This window comes from Syngnathus acus, chromosome 2 (assembly GCF_901709675.1).
Source record: "Syngnathus acus chromosome 2, fSynAcu1.2, whole genome shotgun sequence".
NCBI classification, from domain to species: domain Eukaryota; kingdom Metazoa; phylum Chordata; class Actinopteri; order Syngnathiformes; family Syngnathidae; genus Syngnathus; species Syngnathus acus.
This window is the reverse complement of record NC_051088.1, coordinates 24,051,445-24,072,674: the sequence shown is the minus strand read 5'-3', so window position 1 is coordinate 24,072,674 and position 21,230 is coordinate 24,051,445. Positions and strand designations below refer to the sequence as shown.

Genomic DNA, 21,230 nt, shown 5'->3' with positions numbered 1-21,230 from the left:
AACTGCATGGCTGAAAATTCCCACTGCAGTCCTGGCTCAGTGAATGAGCCATGATAACCTCTTTATCCTCAGGCAGAGAATGATGGGTGTTCCAATGCTGCTCTCTACTGCTCTTATAACGCCAGTGCAGGGGTATAAAAAAAAAAAACTACCCACACAAACCCAACCCACCTTAATGTTGCAAGAATTTGTTGACGTGTTGATATAGAAGAGTAGCGAGGTTGCCCAGATCAGTCTGTCGCTTGCATCTGCCGGGACGTCATGGCCTTTAGGTTGTTTGAAGAAAGTGACCATGTGGCGGCCTACCTGCAGTATAGAGTGACCCCTTATGAACTCATCAACAAGATTATGGACTTTATGGGACCAAAGGTATGTTTTTATTATTTCATGAGACTGCAATCATTCAGATAACCAATAACAAATGATAGTTTGTATTTTTAAAACGGTCTAAATGAAAGAGATTTTTTAATAGTTCATTTGAATGTTGTAAATGCTCTTCTAGGTGCAAAACAAGTTCAATCTTGCAGTGGATGTTGGCTGTGGGAACGGGAAGGGAACCGTACTCTTGGCTCCGTTCTTCAAGCAGGTCGTTGGAACAGACGTGAGCCCCGCCCAACTGGAGCTGGCTCGGGCCCATAGCACTTCCCCAAATGTCTCGTACAGGTGAGATGAAAGCAGCATGAAACTGGAATGTGTTGTTAATAATTCAATTATTGTCAAGATTCACTTAAGTTTAACTGCAAGCCCGATTATTTTTTAACTTCTACCCCCCTCCTGATTCCAGGCAGAGTCCCGCTGAAGAACTGCCGTTTGAGTCCGGCCAGGTGGACCTCCTGACGGCCATGACGGCAGCCCACTGGTTTGATCGGCCTCGGTTCCTGAAGGAGGCTGAGCGGGTCCTGAAGCCCAACGGCTGCCTGGCCCTGCTGAGTTACACCATGGACATGGAGCTGGAGTACGGCGACGCCACCAGCGCACTTAACAACATCTGCAAAGAGGTGAACAGAACCATTGACACAATGAATTTCACCACAGCAGTGTGATTTCATTCAATTAGTGGATTTTAAATCAAATATCACAAATCAGACTATAGTTCATTTTTGTGCTTCAGAACTACTGAATGGTTTGCCCTGATGATGTAGGATGATGCATAAGTGTCTTGAATTATTGTTTATGATTAGTTTTATGCAGCTCTGTTCCCCTACAAAAATCCTTGTCTGGGCACCTGTTCTTCACAAACCTACTTGGACATGTTTGACTCCTGCCCCTTTCCGGACAAAGAGTGGTGAGTGTCCCATCTTTCGCATTCCACACTAGTGTTTTTTTTTTCTCTAACATTCTGGTGACGCAAGTGGAGTCCCAAATATTTGTTCACAAACAAATAAAAGTCAACTGATAATTTTTTTTGTGTATCCAGGAACGGCTGTCAAAACATTTACAGGACGGCGACAGTAAACGGTTACATTGGTTTGGTAGAGACATTTACTAGTTACCAGACAATGAAGAGCCAGGATGCCACCGAGGCCAAGCGTCTCTCTGATGACATCAGAAACAAGTCAGACATTTACATGTACTCTTCAACTAACCACAGTTAGCTTGCCGCTAAACATTGAACTCCATAACCCCCCCGACACACACACTTAACATATCAGTGCTTATACATTCTACATCGCTGCTTTGTTTGTCAGGAATAATTTACCGCTATTGAAATCTTAGATAAGATAGTCAATGTCATACAATGGAGCCAGCAGAGAGAGCAGGATAATAAATGTGTCCTTTGGTCCCTTGAAAGGCCGCCATATCGTATAAATAGAGCTATTATCATTATTATGATGATGATTATTATTATTCATTGATTGATTTTTTAAAATTAAAACCTGAGGCAATTTTTTCTCGACATCGATTATAAACTTAAACTGTCTTTTGTTTCAGGCTGATGGCTGCCATGCAGGTGTCCTCGCCAGACGTGGAGCTCACCATTGTGAGCAAGTATTTCTACATTCTGGCACGAAAACCATAATCCTTTTGTATTATAGAAATTTAAATACTATAAACCAAGGATCACTATTGTGGTTAGACTGAAAAGAGTTGCAGAAGAAAATGCCCCTCAGCCTGCCTACCTTTGAATAAAGCTAAAGCGATACAAAAAAACCCATGAAGGCTGTTTTTTTTTTTTTTTTGCATTGTGTTTTGATTGGCATCCTTCAAATGATGCTATACATTTTTAAATATTTTTTCATTTTATCCTTTGCAGATTTACTAATGGAATTTTCCCCCTCTCAAGTAAATTACAGCGCCCTCTAGTGTTCATGGTGAATACTAACGCTAATTTTACGCGTTTCTCCGTAAAATTCGCTAGATGGTAGCAGAGGAAAGCGCACGATTTACATATTTGGTGGCTCCATCGTCCAGCAACTCGACTTTAAGTTTGACTGTAGCCACACCGGCCGGCTCTGTCATGTTCCATTCATCACATATGAACATTAATTTACTGCGCAGATTCGTTACACTGAGACTCTAGTGAAAACTCTTAACATTCAAATAAATAGAAGAATACGTTCATGCTCGATTTTTTTCAGTCCGCATAAATATGGATTTCATCTTGCATTGTTAGTATATTTAATTAAATTAATATAATATTTCACAGAATAGCACAGAAAAGGATTGTGCTGTAGCATTTTCTCGCTCAGCTTTTAATGAGCACCCATATTAAAAAAAAAAATGTTTTATGGCCTTCTGCCATCTGCTAGCATTAAACAACCATTCCTAATTATCATTTCAGTTTATTTAACATAGCTCATTAAGTTGAGGCTTTCACTTTAAATCACAAAATACAAATACATACACAACAACCTATTTAAATCAAGGTTTTTTTTGTGTGGGCACAGTATGGCCTTGGGACCACATTTAAAGCTGGCTCTGTTCTTTGGCCCCACTGAGCTTTTACATCAAGTCACTTTCGGGGGGGATTTACTAGTGAACGTAGTAAATCAGAGTTGATTTATTCATTCTTGTATTTTTTGTATTTATTTATCTTACTGAATGAACTGATACATTGTATGAAATAAAAAGTCACAGTAGTTAAAGATGAAAGATTTTATTATATAAAAAAAAGACATATTCATATTATGCATATAGTATAACCCAATTTACTAGTCATGCTTTTTTTTTTTTTTTTTTTAACTTTATGCCTGAACGTCCGTTTTGGCCCACGAACACAAAAGTTTGGCCACACACTCCTATGCTGCATTCTCGTAATCCAGCAACGTGAAAACGTGCGTATGTGCACAGGTGACCTTCCAACCTTCCGGCCGCAGGTCATAATCACACGCCTGCTGTATTTCCACGGAAGCTGATCAGTGACGTAGGCGAACCTTCAAACCAGACCAAGTGTTTAAAAAAAAAAAAAGTCTATTAGCTGTTGTAATTGGCTGTGTGAAGTGTCTGTCACATTGCGGAGGCGTGTTCATACCCAGCGCACACAAGTGGACGCGCACGGACACGCGCGCGCGCCCAAGCTGCCACCGACAGCGTGTCAGCGTGCGGGCGTCCTTTCTCACAGTAGATCCACAGTGGAAAGCGATCCGAGCGGCAGCCTGGGAACTAGTAAACAAACACAAGCAAGCGGCGCGTAAAGGCTGTGCGCTGGCTGGCTGCGCCGGGTGGTGCGCGACCAAGCGGTTACCAGAGGAGCCCCGCTCCATTTTCCTTGATTATTGCACAAGACCGGGATATCCTAATTGGACATGTGAGTTGCGGGAGTTTAACAAGAATAATCAGCCGTCTTTCCAAGATGAAGTTCCTCGCCTGCGCCCTCGCTACTTTGCTGCTCATCCGATCCAGCGCAGCGCAGTCAGGTAAGTTATTTATTTATTTTTTTCCTGCGCCCAAAACACCTTGGCGGAGTTTAATCACACACTCAGCGTACCGATTGGCTCATTAGCGTGGAAAAGAAACTTGCTTAACTTCACCATGACGCGTATTGCTACCTCTGTGTTATGTGGACTGCTTTTTGGTTGCCTTCATTTTTTGATTTTGTTGAACCGTGTCCGAGGTTCTCTTTTTGGATATTTCATTTATTGGCCATTACTTTGAGCTAGATTGGAGATGTTCCGTTTATCGTCATGCAGTGACTCCTGTTAGGTCCGTTTGTGGTCCAGCATCTCCTCACTCGCCTGCTTAACAGTCCATCCACTCTTCATGTTCCTTCCTTTTGGCCACTGAAGGATGTTTGCACGCTACTCAATGCCGGCTGGACGGCTTTGGACCCAGCTCTTAATTATTATAAGCCGTGATGATCCTTCTTATGCTTTCTCAGAGACTTCCATCACTTAGTGTTCAGTTTTGGATTAGAATGTTGGGATTGATGAGCCATGCATGAATTTTCTTTCTAAAGTGCTTCAATTGAATCAATGTTGGACTATATTTCCAAACAAAACGCCAAGCTGAAGAAGTGACGATATGTTGTTACTCCAGGAGGGTTGAAGTTCTCAGGCATGCACACACACACAGACACACACGCACACATAGATATACACACTCCCCCTCGGGCTAAATGCAGCTGAATGCAGCCTATTTGACACATGCATTAATGGATGGATGCTAGCGTGTGGAGAGAGAGAAAGAAAGAGAGTGACAGAGAGAGAGAGAAGACAGGAAAAGAAACCTCACTGTGTCGCTAGCATGCACGCTCAGCCAGGATATCTGTAATGCAAATTCCACCCAAGAAGAAACCGCTTTGTGCCTTCTGGGAACTTTGTGGGTGTTAATGAGCCGATTAAATTCATTACTTTGATTAACATGTTGAAGTAAATGAGAAGATGTCGGTGTTTCATGCAAAGTATCTCCTCCGTGTGTGTGCGTTTGCGTCAAAGTTCCCAGGTGTTCCTCTTTGGGGGTTTATTTCATATGAAATGAAAGAAAAATTCCCTCAATTCATCAGTTTTAATTTAAACATTCAAAGGGTCAAAGGTCACATGAACACCATTTTGACAGCTTGGTATGTTTATAAAGAGCAGAAAGTAATTTGTTATATCTTGGTGGGATCCATTATAATCTTTTTGGACTTATCACAGTTCATTAAGAAATTCAAGTTTTTTTTATTTATTTATGAAAATCATCTGCACGTTTAGTTGGAGCGTTCAGTTAGTGCATGTGTGTGTGTTTGTGTGTGTGTGAGAGAGAGGAACAAATGCAGATTTGGCATGTGCGTGTTTGGGTGACATTTGAAGACGCCTGTGCAGTGGTCTGCGAAGGGGGCTGGAGCGGCGGCTGAATGCCAGTTTCAAATTACCATCGGGGTGTCAGCTGGTCCACACCGAGCTGGCCAAGAACTTTGGAGACCACGGGCAGAAATGAGAATTTATTACGATCTAATTAAGCTATTTTTTTCTTTTTTTCTTGATAGCATCAGTCTAGACTTGTCTAGACCTTTACATGACAGCATGACGGATGAATGGGGGGGGGGGGCAAGTTTATCATTCTCCAAATTAGTCAGCACCTTGATACATATCTGTGCTCTGTGACACACTTGGGGATTTTTACTTGTATGCCATGGAGGGATGTGGAAGGGAAGGTCCAAATCAATCCTACTTGTATTTGAGTGGGGGGTGATATTGAGGAGGGTCATGATAATGAGGAGCCAGGCGTTTGGTCTTTGGACTCTTTGTAACCACTGCACCGTGAGACATTATCAAGATGCCTTTCATTTCCCATCACAAAAAAAAAAAGATCACCCGCAGCTTGTATTTTGCAGCTGACCAGCCTGTAGCGCCCCCTGCCGCCTGTCCTTGACACAGCACGATACCGACTAAACCAGTAACTGAATAAATTGTCAATTTGAAAGAATTTTGTCAACTAAAAAAATGGAAAATGAGGTTATTTTTAGAAAATAGGTAAATTTAGATAAATAAAAAAAAATCTTAAGATAATCATTAGTAAGCAACTCTAAAATTGAAAAATGTGACGAATCAATACAGGCCAATCTCATTCATTGATGATCATATTGAAAAAAAAAAAGCAGCATCAAAACCTTAAATAAATAAATAAATAAATAAATAAATAAATAAATAAACCAGCCTGACATAATGGTGGTGGTGGATAAATACATAATTAAATTGAGGCGTGATACTCTCAATTACATGTCTATTTTTTGTGGCACTGCTATTTTTGTGGTGCGCCGTCAGCTTTTTTTTTTTTACGTCAAATATTTGCTTTGGCTCCGAAGCCGTTGGGAAACGGTGAACTTTGGAAGCCAATGTACTGTTAACATGCCGATGGCGTCCAGTGACGTCCAGCCACGGCACCCACTTTCAGGGCGGTGGCCCGGCACACCAAAAAGTCACAAAAGATGAAAAGGGCCAAGCGAAACTTTTTGGATTGAATTTGAGATCACAAAAACACTTTTGCAGCTTGACAAGTTTCTCTGTGTTCTCTTTCTTGCGGACCACTGGAGGGTTTGTTGAGCCCACCACTTGTAATTCTGCTCAGAGACGAAAAACCTTCATCGCATGGCAGACACAAACACACGCTCGCATGTCTCCTGTGTTTTCCTTTCTTCTTCCTCTCTACTCCTGTATCCCGTCTTTGTGTATTTTCTTAATTTCCCCATTTTTATTTCCATCCTGGCCCAACAGGATATTACACACACAACCAAAAATGCAGCTTTTGTACTGGGAATTTCATTTAAAAAAAAAAATTCGAAACCTCGATTGGATTCCAGCAATTAGCCAGTGCTGGATAAAAGACATCAAGTCGCAAGAGCGAGCTCTCCGGCATCGGGCAGCTTTGTGTACACAAACGACGGCTTTGAGTTCCCACTCACGCTCGTGTTTCCCGGCACAAGGCCAACGCAGGAAGCGGGATGTCGTTTTGAGTGACAGCGTCGCTTTGGCGAGGCGGCCTCGACTCTCTCAAGACAAGTCTGGGCTTTTTCTTTCAGGCCAGCGTTGCGGGGGCCAATCACAAAAGCTTTTTTTTTTTTTTTTTTTTTTTTGCTCCGTAACCTTGACAAAGCTGTTTTAATGCAAGAGATGATCGCCGACCTCTAATCCTGGTGTGCTCCTGCTGTTTCCATCATAAATTACGCACAGCCGGCTCAATTATACTATTTTGAATATTTTTCCGTATTTGTGTGTGCTAATCCCTGCTAAAATACTCCAAACACCTAATCTGTTTCATTACACTACAAATTAAGGATATTTACTGTTTCGAGGCTTTCATGCGACAGCCGCCTTAATCGGGCCCAAACTTTGCCTGGCACGAAGTGCGTCTGTTTATTCTTATTCATTCTTATCGTGTGTTTGTGTGAACGTGTATATCTGTGTGTGTGTGTATCTGTGTGTGTCTATGATTGATATTCAGTATGCCGGAGCATGTGCACATTTATTTCTATCAGACAATTTGTGACAGAGCCCGGCCGGCCGCCTGTGTCTGTGCCTTCCTCAGCTCCTTATTGAATATTTGCCAGAGTGGAAGAGATGATTGTTTTGCTCGGCCGTCACCATGACAGAGAAAGACTGCTCTCCAATAGCGCCCAAATGTAATATCAGCCAGCGTTCATAATATCACGGATCATCGGGAGGGCACAAAGACGCATCGATCTGCTTAACAAGACACTCGCGTTCCGGCTCCTTCGACAACTGCCGTAGTCACTCGCAAAGCCGTCCTCGAAAAAGCCAATAACTGCCTTGTGACGTTATGACAAATAAAAAACATATAACGCCGATGCAATTGTTTCCAAAACCCATTTCAAGATGGATTCCATTAGCCGCAGTAAAAAGCGATTTGAAATTGGAATAAAGACTCTCGTGAGTGACGGCAGCAGCTCCTGGTTGAGTCTGGAAGTTAATTTCCGAGTGAAGTGCCCGAGGAGTCGAGCTCTTGGGAAGTCTCGTCCCTCTCACTCGTGCGTTTGTTTTTGGCTCGTGTCGGCGGTTCTTAATTAGAGTTTGTTTGTGTGAAATGAGAGTGATGGGGAAAAAAACTGGCGCAGGAAATTACGTCTGAGTGGCAATTGTGTATCTCACGTGTGTGTGTGTGTCATTGTGTCAGGGGATGACATCCTTGCGGACCTTCTCTCGAAGTCGGTAGCCACCGGAACATGGCTTCCGTGCCCGCTGGCGGATGCACGAAATGGGTAGTCGATGAGCGTGAGAATTATGAGATGCGAGTCCAGGATGATTGTGCATCACACGGAGAAGTCGCCATGTTTCTTGTCCTCACTGCCCCGCCCCTCCCAACCCAAATTCTTTGTTTCATTAGTGACCTTGCAGTCCGGCAGAAATATGGCCGCCCCTCCGGCGGCTTTAAAGGTACATAAAACTTATGAGTGTGTGTGCGTGACGGTGGCAGGACCTTGGGGCCCGCCCGGCTTTGCTGCGACCGCGTGAGCACGGGCAGGCGAGTCACCTTTAGCGGCAAGGAAGACGGACGCTGCAAAACCTGTCACAATTTGTTGGTGCATGAGCATGCACTTGTGTGCTCGCCTGCGTTTTGGCCTGGAAAGTGACCGCAGATCGCTCATGGCAAGGTGAAGGGGGGTGGGTGGGGGGGGCGTTGGTAAAATGCCGGCGAAAACAAGAAGGGTGGTCTAATTTCGTCTTTGTATGTATGTGTGTGTGTGTGTGTGTCCAGAAGAGGTTAAGGTGGACTGAGTGAGACAGTTGTGCTGTCTCTGAGGAGGGCTGCTATCATGCTCGCTAAACGTTCCAATTAATCAATCCTGGCCGTGTGTGTGTGTGCGTCTGTGTGTGTGTGTGTGTGTGTCTCCTTATGCACTTGTGTGTTTTATTTATTTATTTTTTTCAGATTTGAGGCTTTTTACATGTATTTGTGTTTGAGCATTGCATAACACTGTTCATGGCTAAACATAAATAATATATTTTTTTATTCTTTGATTTTTATTTTCATCCACTTTCCATTTATTTCCATTCACTGGGCTGTTTGTTGAGCCTCTTCTCACCAGCGGTTGGGTTCAAGAATCGAGGCAAACAGTTTTTAAATGTGTTTACATGCACAAACTCAAGTAAAGACATCAAATGTGTCAAGTTAGCGGTTTATAAGCACAGGGAATTTACAATTATAGGCCATGATGAAATTTTCCAAATGATATTCCAATAATGAATTATTAAATCCCCTTGTTCAAACATTTTTTTTTTGAAAAGCAGAATATATAAACGCAATGGGAGAGAGTTCAGTTGAAACATCATCTAAGGTCAAATTCTTGCCAACATGAAATCTTTAATGACTTGTTTAAAGGACTTTTTGACCTTTGACTGACCTCAGGGTAAAAACAAGTTTAAGTGGAATTTAAAAGAACATTTTTCACACCATGTCTGAAAAATATTGTTTTTGCATGTTCACTACAAGAAGACCGTTTGCCAATTTGTTTGTTGATTGAGTTGATACAGGACGCATCTGTCTATTTTTCACTTAATGTCCTTTTCATTATAGAAGCCCCGTGTGCAATCCACTTGTGAAATTGCATTTAAAGTTAAAAAGAAGTCTGTGGATCCTCATTTGGCTTGGTTTAACACAAACAAACTAAAAAAAAAAAGAATTCAGAGCACAAAGCTCCAACTTACTTAGAATCGTTATGAGTTGTCCTAATGGCAACTTTCTCTGATACCCCCCCAAAATTCTGCTACTGAATGAAAATTAAATATTTCTTTCTTACATCACATTCCCATTGCCAATTTCACATTAAAAGATTTTTTATTGTTTGAAATCTTTATTTTTGTTTTTTTCCTTTATTAAATTAATAAATAAATACTTTTTTGAGAAATAAAGTGAAATTAAATAGTACCCCTGATGATATCATTGCGTGAGCTAGGATTTTTTTTTTTTTTTTTTTTACTTGGGTCAGGGGTCATGGGGTGGCCAAGACATCGCATTTTTTTTAACAACCCCCCCAAATTCTTCAAATCTCTGAAAAATGTGAAAATACCTATTATCTGGCCTGAAGTATTTTTTTTTTATAATTCCCATTGTCATTAGTGTTGTATTTCCAGCAACACAACATCAAATCAGCACATTTCACTTCCCAATGTTTGACAACACATTTGTGTTCTTCAAGCACACTTCCAGCTTTTCACTTTCCCACACAAGCCGGTTGATCCTGAATCACTTGAACTACTTGCGCATTGCCGCTTGCAGGTTTATTTCGAGTTCAGCAAAGTCCCGAATGTGCTTCCCTGCAGATAAGTGTTGTCACTCAGCCCAACAATGAGACAGCTATCCACATTCCGAGATAACGTCAAGGCATATAGAGCACAATCACATTTTCATTGTCCGGCTCGCGGCACAACTTTTATCCGAGTTCTTTATATTTTAAGGCAGTAACAAACAAAATGCTAACCCGTGCATGCTAGCATGTTTGTGTGCGGCCATGTTGGCAGGTTTTGTGGCGAGTGACATGAGCAGGTGGTGCTAGCCGCTGCTTCCACGCAGAAGCTCCACTCGACAGTCGCTTGAGACACGTCAGTTGTTTTATCACACGCCAGTGCGGCTTCACACAACTGCCGTCCGTCATGGCCGCTGTTAACGCAAGTGATGTTTAGAACAAGCTTCCAATGCAGTTTTTTATAGGTCACTGTGTTTATAGAAACTTTTGAATGTTGGAGCTGGGCTATTTAGGACGTAGGAAGAAGCATTGTAAAATTGAAAAGTAATGAGTCCGGTATTGGAACTTTACTTTCAATAGTTCAAAACAAATATTAAAATAAGGGTCATCCATTTAAAACAAGTCAAATGTACCGTAATTTTCGGACTATAAGTCGCGGGTTTTTTTCATAGTTTGGGTGGGGGGGCGACTTATACTCAGGAGCGACTTATATACATATATATGTTTTTTTTTTCACTTTTTTGGGCATTTTATGGCTGGTGCAACTTATACTCCGGTGCGACTTATAGTCCGAAAATTACGGTATAAAAAACGTTTGAGTGTAAGCGTTCATTTTTTTAATGAACAAAAAACAAAGCCGATGAAATATGAAAACATCCGTGGCAGTCATTTAAAGTCGCTCAAGCAAAAGTTATTGTCACATTAGAAGTAAACATTTGAGGTGCCTTCAGTGACAGGCTGCAGCTGCATCCATGTCAAATTTACCGCTTCCATTCGCCGTGAGCACAACTTGAATATAAAATTAAATTGCTGCATTAAGCGCTTACTGCTCATTTGGCTCTGTGCGCGCCCGTATAATGAGCATCTGTGCTTTTTTTTTCCGCACCTGTCTGTTTTTGGAAGCCCCGTTTTGAACGCCCATCCCACCATTGGCTTAGCGGCTAAGTAGCAAATCAACTGCAAACGCACGTGTGTGTGTTTGAAGGAAACATTCTACTGGGAAAATAGTACTACTAATTAGTGGAATTAGCCACAGATCAAAAGATTCAATTAGAAAGCTGTGTGGTTGCACAGAAGCGGCGAGGGAAGCTGCAACATGGCGAGCGCCTCCAAATTTCATGCTGGGAGGGACGCCATGCAGAGAATGTACGCAAGTCACCCTTTGGCTGCGGACGAGATGGTGTGGGATGATTTTTGATTTTATGAATTTTTTTCCCAATGGAGTTGCTCTCTGCCATAAATGGAATTCGAATAGCTCATTGCCATAAAAGCCCCGGTGTGGCTGCACGGCCACTTTTGTGACGTGCTAACAAAGCAACATGGGCAATATTCCATTCATTTGTTCAAAGACTCCCAAATGGACACCAGCAAATGAAACATGAGGGTTAATTAATGACCAACACACACACACACACACACACACACACACACCCTTGATTTTCTTTGTGCTTCTGCATACAGTGTGTGTTTCCATTTCCTGTCTAATTAAGAACATAAGTGTGTGTGTGTGTGTGTGTGTGTGTGTGTGTGTGTGTGTGTGTGTGTGTGTGTGTGTGTGTGTGTGTGTGTGTGTGTGTGTGTGTGTGTGTGTGTGTTGAGATGCTCACTGTGCACACGGTCGCAGCTTGGACCACCACGGCCAATTCACAGCACTGCTAATTTGCCATTTAAACGCCACATGTTTGACTCCTAATTAAAGATGTAAACACACACAGACACACACACATGCACACACGCACACATCCATGCAAGGTTCACGTCAAAGCTTATATGAAAATATAAATGAGCAATAAACCAAAAACGAAACAATCAATGTGTTGCTAATTTATTTTTACCATGTTACAATATTCCATACAACATTTTCTAAAATAAATTTGAGATCTAGGCAGGTATTCATGCCACTCTCAGTTGTCAAATGAATCATAAAACAAAAAAAATGACACAATGGGACTTGAGCAGCACATCATTTGAGTTACGAGCATGGTCACGGAACAAATTGCACTTGCATCTCAAAGCGTCACCATAATTGTCTTAAGGTTTTGTCAGAGTCTCCTTACATTTGCAGAAATATTATCCGCTTTACTTTTGTCTCAGTTTGGATCTTCTAGCATAAATTGACGAATGCTGGAGTGCGGCTAAAAGGATGAAAGAGATATCCCGACTGCAAACTTTGGGCTTCCACTGGAGAATCTTGTGCTGTTTGGTTTTTGTGTATTCCCTTGCTGCTGTGTGTGTCAGGGGTGTTTTGTTGTGTTAAATGGGAGCGTCCAGTCTACTGCGTAGCCTCATTCATCAGCCTCACGCGGGAACGGGAAATTCACCCGGGACCCGGCACACACCATTTCAAGATATCCCATCAAGGCTTTGGGTGCCTTTTGTGGATGCATATTGTTTTTCTTTTGACCTTGTCGTCTGACATCGACGCCCTCCCTTTGTCCTACGTCCGACTCCATTCTGCTGCTCGGAGGTTCTTTTCGGCAGTACTGACAGGTGTTTTTTATTTATTTTTTTCTTCTCCAAAGTGTAATAAAAGACATTTTGTAGCGGTAGACGTAGCTCACCTCAAGTGGGTGTTAAATGGATTTCAAAAGTTCTTGCTAATTTATTTTCCGTTCAGTTTGAATGTTGTTCGCCTTAAGAGCTTTCGGAACTTCAAGGATCTTCCTTTTGAAAGGTGTTTATGGTGTTCAGGAATGTGTGGATTGGTGAGCACACTTGCGGTGCATTATTGAAACCGCATAAATGAGATTGGAAGCGATTGCAGTCTTCATAAGGAAGTGATTTTTTGGGGGTCCTTAAATTTTGGTGAGGTCGAGGCAAGATGTGAAGTTATTATTATTTTTAGCTTTTCACAGTTTGGGAAAGCAAAACTGTGACATATGCTTCACTAATGGGGATTTTCCTTTGAAAGGATGAGAAGAAGCAAGGAGGGGGGAGGGGGGGCACCTGAGAATAATGTCTCACATAAAGTCTTGGGAAAGAGTAGCAGAGCCGCTCTCAGGGAGTCGGGCAGGGAGATTTACACAGTTCCTCTTAACCTTGACTGTGCTGTTTTATTCACTTGTTTCCCGAGACCCACTTGTCAGTCGAGTACATGCAAAAGAATAGCTAATGACTTTAGCGTAACGTGGATGAGCTTCACCAGCAACTGGTGATGTGATCGGACCAGCCACATGATCCGTGGAAAAGCGGGGCAGCGCTTTCTCGGGTTCCTGTTTACAGAGCCAAATTTAACCCCGACCTAGCGGGATGCTAGCTTCATAACCTGACCTAGCGAGACGCTGGCTCGGTATTACACAATTTGCGTGTAAAGCTAGCTAATTTTCACCCTACGCGGTGTGAATTAGTGAGATATAAACGTATTCCCATGTGCTTTGTTTGTTGGAAATTGTCGCCCTTGGATGATGTCCACTTTTCTTACCTCTCTGGAACCTTTGCTAATTGGCCTCCATGAATTCCCCGAGGGAGGCAGCCTGTGATTGACAGGAGTGATAATCCAGCTAATGGCAGAAATAGCAGCTGTTTGCTAAGGTGTCGAGCACGAATGCAGGCAACGCGCGAGAGCTTGGACATTCTCGCCGCCTTTTTTTTTCTCTCTCCCATCTGCTCACCTCTTTTGCAGTCATTCCTCGCGGCCTCGGTGTCATCATTAGCGCCGCGGCCTAATTAGCTCGGTGCTAGCTAATTGCGACTGTGACGCAACATCTCCGGGGAGAAACGCCGCGCTAATTTCAATAAGAGTAAACAAGCAAACTGCTCCCCGGTGACGATGGATTAATTAGAAATCGTCCTCCGCTGATGCCGATTGAAAAGATGAGAGTGGGAGGATGCGGAAGAAGAAAGGAGGGAGGCAGGGAAAGAACATGCTGGGGTGGGGTGGGCAAAAGTTTGCTTTCATTTTTTTTTTTTTTTTGCGCGGTGGAGCATCTTGAGACCGACGCTCATTTTGGCAAATTGTTGTCACTGTTTTTCCTTTGTAGACTTTGGAGACTCCCAAAGCTTTCCCTTTTTAAAGATTCATGTAAACGTATAAATATGGCAAAAAGGTTGCTCGCTGCTTTTTCTGTTTGCCGTGACATATCAACTTTGGAGTGGCTGCGTCACTTGAGCATTTTGGCATTGCTTTGCTTAAAGAATCTCTACTGATGCTTGTTATGACAGGCATTTTTTTTTTTCTGCTTTAAATATGCCGATGGCAGACGAGATGAGGGAGGCGAGCGAGCGAGTGGCAAGCAGGTGTCCAGCTGGTTGGGTGCCACCTCCACAAGAGGAAGTGCCAGTCACAGCAAAACGCTCTGAATGTGCTGTACCTTCCCGTCTGTCTGCCGGCAGCCTTGCGGACACATTGCACTTGTCAACTCATCATCACGTCATCAAACTGATTCAACGCCGCACGGTGTGATAGTTTTTGCCGGTGTAGGCACCACATGTACTCGGGTGTTCGGATCCGTTCGGGGTCCTAACATTTTTGATGACGTCACGATTTTCTTCTGAGAACAATTCTAGAAAATGGGGTGTCAAACTCATTTTTGTCAGAACAGAACAATTGCATGGAAATTGCTCGCAATATCTGTATTATTTAAAAGTGAAGACAATTTGTAACTTTGGTATTAACAGATGAAGTTGATGCAGTTTGTCTTGGGGGGGTCACATAAAATGATGTGACGGGCCGTATCTGGCCCCCGGGCCTTGACTTTGACACCGATGGTGTACGGTCTGGGATTGTTCATTTGAGACCAAGTTAATTTATTATTTATGTTTGAAAAAAAACACATTGTGACATTATTTCTAATCAGGCAACCATCCAATCAAAACGTCCAACATACAATCCACGGCACTATTACAAATTGACACCAGTTGTGGTTGCAAATTTGACATTTTCCTTTTAAAAAGGTCAAAAGCGTCAATAAATCAAATAAACACTGACTGTACATTTTATTCACAAAGATTATTCGCATCTCCTTGTAACTCTCAGAGGGCGACATGGGATGAATTGGACTTGAATAGCAACCTTCATTTTCAACTTTTAAATACACGTTGGAAGAGGTAAATATAGCCGCGTTACTCAGGAGATGTGGTGGGAAGAGCTCAAGCTACACTTCTTAACGGCCGCCTTCGGGGAGCGCAGGTGTCGACGCATTTGTCGTGATGGCCGATTAAAGCGGGCGACTTAGCGTTTGCCACCCTAAACACACGTGGAAGGAGGTCAGGAGGCCGAGGGGAGGAAGAAAGGGTAGTGGCTATCTTGAGGATTTATCGGTGGCGTGATTAAATCTCAGGGTCGGCGGCGCGGAATCGCCTTTTCGCCCGTCCTCGTGCATGGAGATGGATGGAGCGTGCCACGTCCGTGAGAGAATGGCGTTTTGTTGTCCGTACACATATACGAGATGATTTGCCTGTCACTGAAGCCATTTTACTCGACTTGCGGGCTTGACTTGATAGTTTATAGCGTGGACAAATGACGTTTATAGCTTGGCGCTTTATATTGATTTGCAAGCACTTCCAGTGTGTGCGTGAGTATGTGTGAAAATGCAAGAAATGTATTTTAAAACCTTAACTGATATAGGAGAGCAGGAATGACAAAATGAGATTTGGGATTGGTAGTTTATCACAAAATCAGTTTGTCGCTCCTAGCTTAATGATGCTAAATGGCAATTTTTATGAAAGATACGCATGTTTTGAAGCTAATCTGTAAAAAACGTTTTTGGAAAAATCACCCAAAATCTAAAGGATTGGAAATTTGGCATTTCGACACATTTCTTCAATCTCTCAGCACGTAGCATCGTTTTGGCATTTGAGCTACGAAAGCGTGCTAATGCTAAATACTGGCGGTCTGTTAAAATGGCGTCAAGTTACTGTTAATGACGTGTTACCTTATTAATTGCTGCAGCTATCTAAAGCTCAGCTATCTCACGGCATAGCAGAGAGGGAGTGAAAATTACAGCTTCGTGACTCGCTGGGAGCTAGCAAGGAAAAACAAAAATGGACGGACGATTCGACGTTGCTGTAATTTGATCAGTTTGTGCCATAATGTATCCAGAAGCAGCTTTTTTTGTATTCTGCTTTGTACAATTATGACTACTTAGTTCGCAAAGTAAACAATTTTCCGGGCTATGTCCAAATGAACCTCAATTTGCTTCATAGCACAGATTTCCCATTTCAATTCTTGGTATGTTTTTTGTTTTCAATCATATTCCCTGCCTGTGCACACTCATCTTCTGTTTTTAACCAAAGCTCTGGGAAAAAAAAAATAGGCTTGGCTAGCACCAGCATCAAGCTGTGCTGGTCAATTTTGGCGCACCACATCATGATTCAGAAAAAATCTAGCGATCAAACGCTTGTTTAATAGCTTCGTTATTTTATGTTGAAAGCTATGATTATTTTTCCATCGGCATGGCAACACACGTCATTAATTTCACTTGTGAAGCCACAATGTGAATTTTGGCCACGGCGATGTCCCGCTCTTCTTGTCGGAACGGGACAGACGAATGAATGTTGGCTTTCCTGTTCTGCCTCTGATGTGCCAATTTAGCGTGTATGCGGTGTGAAAGCGGCTTTTCCAAATCCAATAAATCCACATCATGTCCGTCAAAATTCTTAAAGCGCTTTTCCAAACGGACACCTGCCATGGAACAATTAAGGGGATTGTTTACTTTTGGAGTCGTTAACTTAATTTGCTTGAAACATTGCTTATTTGAAGATGGCGCCATTAATTGGAATTGTATGCCGTCAAAGTCACGCTGAGCCCGCCGACAAGAGAAAAGTCAGTAATAGTTAACCGGAGCTAATGAACGCCGTTGCACCTTTCTCACAAACTCAATTTGAAAGGTTTAGGAGCCATGGGAGATGGAAAAAAAAACAGCCAAATTATCTTTGAGGCGGACGGGTTTTACTTTGTACCAGACAGAAAATTATAGCGATCAATTTTGAACGAAACAAGCCGTTTGCAAATTGATCTAATCTGGCTATTTGCACTTATTGTCAATCGGGGATTTCTTACCCATTGTGACTTTCAATCTTGAGGGGATAAAATGCTGGCCGGCTCCCATGGAGTAACAGTAATAGTTTTTTAAATTGTATAGTGGTTAATGATATGTAAAAATAACACACCATTACTGATTACCCCAAAGTGACTGATTTCAACAACACAAAAAAAAGAGTTTGTAAAGTGTGACTGTTCTTCCTATTTTCATGTATTTTGCCAGTTGCTCGAAAACAAAAAATATCAAGACACCTGGAAACTGTTAACTGAAATGCATATTTTCCTTTTAACTTTGTTATTTGACAGACATCTGCCCTTCATTTTTTTTGGGCACAGGCTGTTTTATGAAACGGCTGAGCTCAGTTTTTGCTCAACAAAAAGAGCATCCTCAGCACTTGTCACAGGCACTTCCTGGCCAAGCCTCATTTGCATAATGAGGAGTGGACTGATGTGCGCGGAGATATTAAAGGTCAATAACTTATTGTTGTGAAATATCAGCGTACTCGAAACTGGTCGACATCAATCCAGCCATCGAACTTGTGAAAAAGGTTTCGACTAATATTTATCACGGCCGTTGAAAAGTGAGAAGTTGCCCTTGTGTTCAACCGTCACGATATCAGGCAAAGAAGTGAAACATATGCTAATCCTCAACTGAGCCATTCTGATGTTTTTGCGGGGGATTAAGGGGTCGGGAGGCCGCGTCCGCTGATAGCGAGTGTAGCGGGATTTTTTTTTTTTTTTGTGTGTTTGACCGCAATAGATGTGCTGTCGGGAAAGCAGAAAGACAGCAGGGATCCAGATGAAACGCACAAGTAGCCGGATCGAAATGGAATCTGCCAACGTCTGATCGCTCTTTGGCTTTGACGACAATAGCCAGGCAGATCATCTTTTACTTATCTTGTTGAAGAGAAACGCTTTAAAATCTATCAGGAAAATAATCATTTAAAAAAAAATTTAAAAAAAAAGCCTTGGTCAGTATCTGTTTGGCGCCGTTCATGCTACATCTCAATGGCATGCTGCCGGAGCTGATTTCTTGTTGCCTTAAGTGAACTCAGCTTCCTCCTACTTCCTCCTACCTGCCGTCAAACTGAATTATGTTCTTCTGCCTGGACTCACCGAGGTCAAAGTGTGTTCGCTTGCCTCTTTCAAACCCTCTGTAGGCGGGTCAAAGTCACAGCGGGAGCTATTTGTTTTTTGTCCCGGCCGCTATTCCTTACGTCTCCGTCCTCCATTCATCGATCTCTCTCTGACCTTTAACCCTCGCTGTGAGTAATGGAATTGCCTGTCGCCGACACGGACCCCGGCCAAGGTCTAACACGCGATTTGTGTTTGCACGAATCTGCCGATCGATGCTCCCGCGTCCTGTTGAATGTAGACTTCTATCTGTCGGGTCGAGCGTGGATTTCGTTAAAGAAGAAGCTGGGAGTGAGAAACTCAGCTGCCAGACTCAATAGTGATGCCGTTCTTTTATTTGATGTGAGCTGCCAGAAGGGCTTCCGAGGTTGCCAGAGAGGATTTCACATGCTGGAAAACAACATTGGCTATTCCCCTCATTCTAGATGTACTGTTGGAGGACAGCCTTTGAGTTCGAACAAATTTCCAAGCTTGAGCATGACGTTGGCAAAACCTCACTCCTGTGTTGTTCTTTCAAGATAATGGCATTGTTTGTCTTTTAGTAAACAACGCTTATGTTGGGGTGTTAAACTCATTTTTGTCACCGGGCCGCATTGTAGTCATAGTTCCCTTCGGAGGGCCATTACGATATACCGTTTTTTTCCGTGTATAATGCGCCCCCATGTATAATACGCACCCTAAAAATGGCATGTTGATGCTGGAAAAAAGCCTGTACCCATGTATAATACGCACCCAATTTTTTATTTATTTATTTATTTATTTTTAAGTCCCAATGATCGTCACACACGCAGGGAGGCAATGGGTCCCATTTTTATAGTCTTTGGTATGGTCTTAACTAGGCTGGATGTATTTTTTTTTGTTGCCGTTGATTTCTCCGACTGCCCGTAAAGGCACCACCGCGATCAGATGAAAAGAGAGGAAAGTGACGTGCGGACATGTGAAAAAGGCGGCTCTGTATGGGAGAGACGTTGAAGAGGAATAAAAACACCCTTGGAAACCAAAACTTGCCCCTCGTCGTGACTCGGAGCTGCAACAAATGTTTCGGATTTGTGTAGGGTACATTGTGACAGCAAACGAGCAGGTGATCGAGCAAGCGTCTGATACGAGAGCATTGCGTTCGTATGGAGCGTGTTTGAAGTGAACAGCAGAGACGAAAGGAACAAGGCAAAGTGTTGTGAAATAAAATATTACCTGTAATACGCATTTTGTTATTTGCTGATTGTATTAAACTATCACATTCATTGTCAGTCAAGAAGAGAAGAGGACTATTATCCCTTCTTTGACGAAATGACCAGAGCACAGTACAAACACACTATTGTCGGTCAGTCCTGTTGTTGGTTTTGTTGTACCATGATTTTCTTAAAAAAAAAAAAAAAAAAAAAAAAAAAAAAAAATTTAAAAAATAAATAAATAAATAAAATTTGTACCCATGTATAATGCGCACCCCAGATTTTAGGACAATAAATTAGTTAAATTTTGCGCATTATACACGGAAAAAAACGGTATATGTATTGGCTACACAGCAAACTGATGAATAACTAATTTTGAAATCAGAGACGAGTAAAAACTGTTCAAATAGTTTCAAAAGATGAACGGTAATAAAAATTGCTACCAATATCTCTATTTTTAAAAAGTGAAGGCAATTTGCAATTCTAGTAATGACACACGAATTTGATGCACGATTTGTCTTCTCGGGCCACATCAAATGATGTGGTGGGCCGTATCTGGCCCTCGACCATAGCGCCATAGATGTGGGCTTCTTCATGCTTTGGTGGCCTTCACACATGGAAAACATCTACGCACAGTCATTCCAGTGCCAGGAATCAGGACTCCCTTATTTAAAATAGTTCAACTCCTCCTCCTGCCCTTAACCGTCCGTCCGTCTCTGCTATGTTGATACCACAAAGACGCCGTAAATAGCAGCAACACGGCGTTCCACCGGCCAGCTGACACGCCGTTGTCATCTTACACTCGGTTACAACACATCGCTTGTCACATTTAGCCATGGAAAACTCTAGGTCCTGTCTGGTATTTAATGCACACTTTTTTTGCCATTTACATATCAGCGATAAGCTTGCAGTTAATCTGTCATTTGTTTCGCAAAGGGCTGTTTGCTTTAAGTCGAAACATGATTCTGGTCCGATATGAGTCGGCTTTCCACTGTGGTCGGTGACGTGGTTTTGGGGGGGGTGGGGGATCAGCCAAGACCAGGGTCATCTGAAATCTTGTTTGGCGTGTCTTGGATCGCTGTCAGTGAGGTGATTTGGCCCGGCTGACTGCAATTAGCGCTTTTAGTTTGTAGCACAACCATTTTAAAATCAGATTTCTAAATAATGTTGTCCAATATGTGACTTCCAGGGATTTTTTTTTTTTTTTTTTTTTGGATTTCCCACTGAGGACTCCTTTCCCATTTGTGTTGCACATAGCGGAATTAAAATCTATTATAGAAAGTGACAGCACCATTAACAAGACGAATGGTTTTAGGCTTTCTTTGGGTTTGGCGAGCTCTTTGTCCACCCTGGGGCTCTACTTCTTGACAAAAGCTTGCCCCCTGGCAGCCCCCCCTGCCGCGCTTTCACCCCGGGGGCATTTTTCCGCCAAGCATATTTGTACATAAAAAAAAAATAGGGCGGGCAAACCTACGCAAGCATCTGTTCAAGTCCTCTCGGGTTCACGGCGGAGGACAAGAGGTGAGGGACGGAACGGTGCGGAGGCAAGATGGATGGCATGCGAGGAAAATAAAAGCTCGGGGGAAAAAAAAATCTGAAATTT

The 21,230-nt window shown here is 42.5% G+C and overlaps 2 protein-coding genes across 4 annotated transcripts in view; both read left to right on the top strand.

The window, feature by feature from the left end:
- The first annotated feature begins 183 nt into the window (after window positions 1-183).
- LOC119116184 (putative methyltransferase DDB_G0268948) lies at window positions 184-2,478 on the top strand. The gene is made up of 6 exons (XM_037241415.1): window positions 184-369; window positions 503-663; window positions 785-998; window positions 1,182-1,285; window positions 1,418-1,555; window positions 1,933-2,478. Exons 1-6 carry the CDS (start codon window positions 262-264, stop codon window positions 2,018-2,020), a joined length of 813 nt encoding a protein of 270 aa, XP_037097310.1. The 5' UTR covers window positions 184-261; the 3' UTR covers window positions 2,021-2,478.
- A 1,020-nt stretch (window positions 2,479-3,498) lies between these two features.
- The window catches only part of LOC119133530 (receptor tyrosine-protein kinase erbB-4-like), a 118,353-nt gene continuing 100,621 nt past the window's right edge, over window positions 3,499-21,230 (top strand). For all 3 annotated transcript variants that reach the window (XM_037269486.1, XM_037269497.1, XM_037269476.1), the window contains exon 1: window positions 3,499-3,857. In XM_037269486.1, the coding sequence (XP_037125381.1) occupies window positions 3,794-3,857 (64 nt within the window). In that variant the 5' untranslated portion in view covers window positions 3,499-3,793. The remainder of the gene's footprint in view (window positions 3,858-21,230) is intronic.

Excerpts from the sequence above, each read along its gene's own strand:
- LOC119116184 (XM_037241415.1), top strand. The coding sequence starts at position 262 with ATGGCCTTTAGGTTGTTTGAAGAAAGTGACCATGTGGCGGCCTACCTG. Across the intron at positions 1,286-1,417 it reads CCCTTTCCGGACAAAGAGTG|GAACGGCTGTCAAAACATTT; the intron begins GTGAGTGTCCCA and ends TTGTGTATCCAG. Across the intron at positions 1,556-1,932 it reads TCTGATGACATCAGAAACAA|GCTGATGGCTGCCATGCAGG; the intron begins GTCAGACATTTA and ends CTTTTGTTTCAG.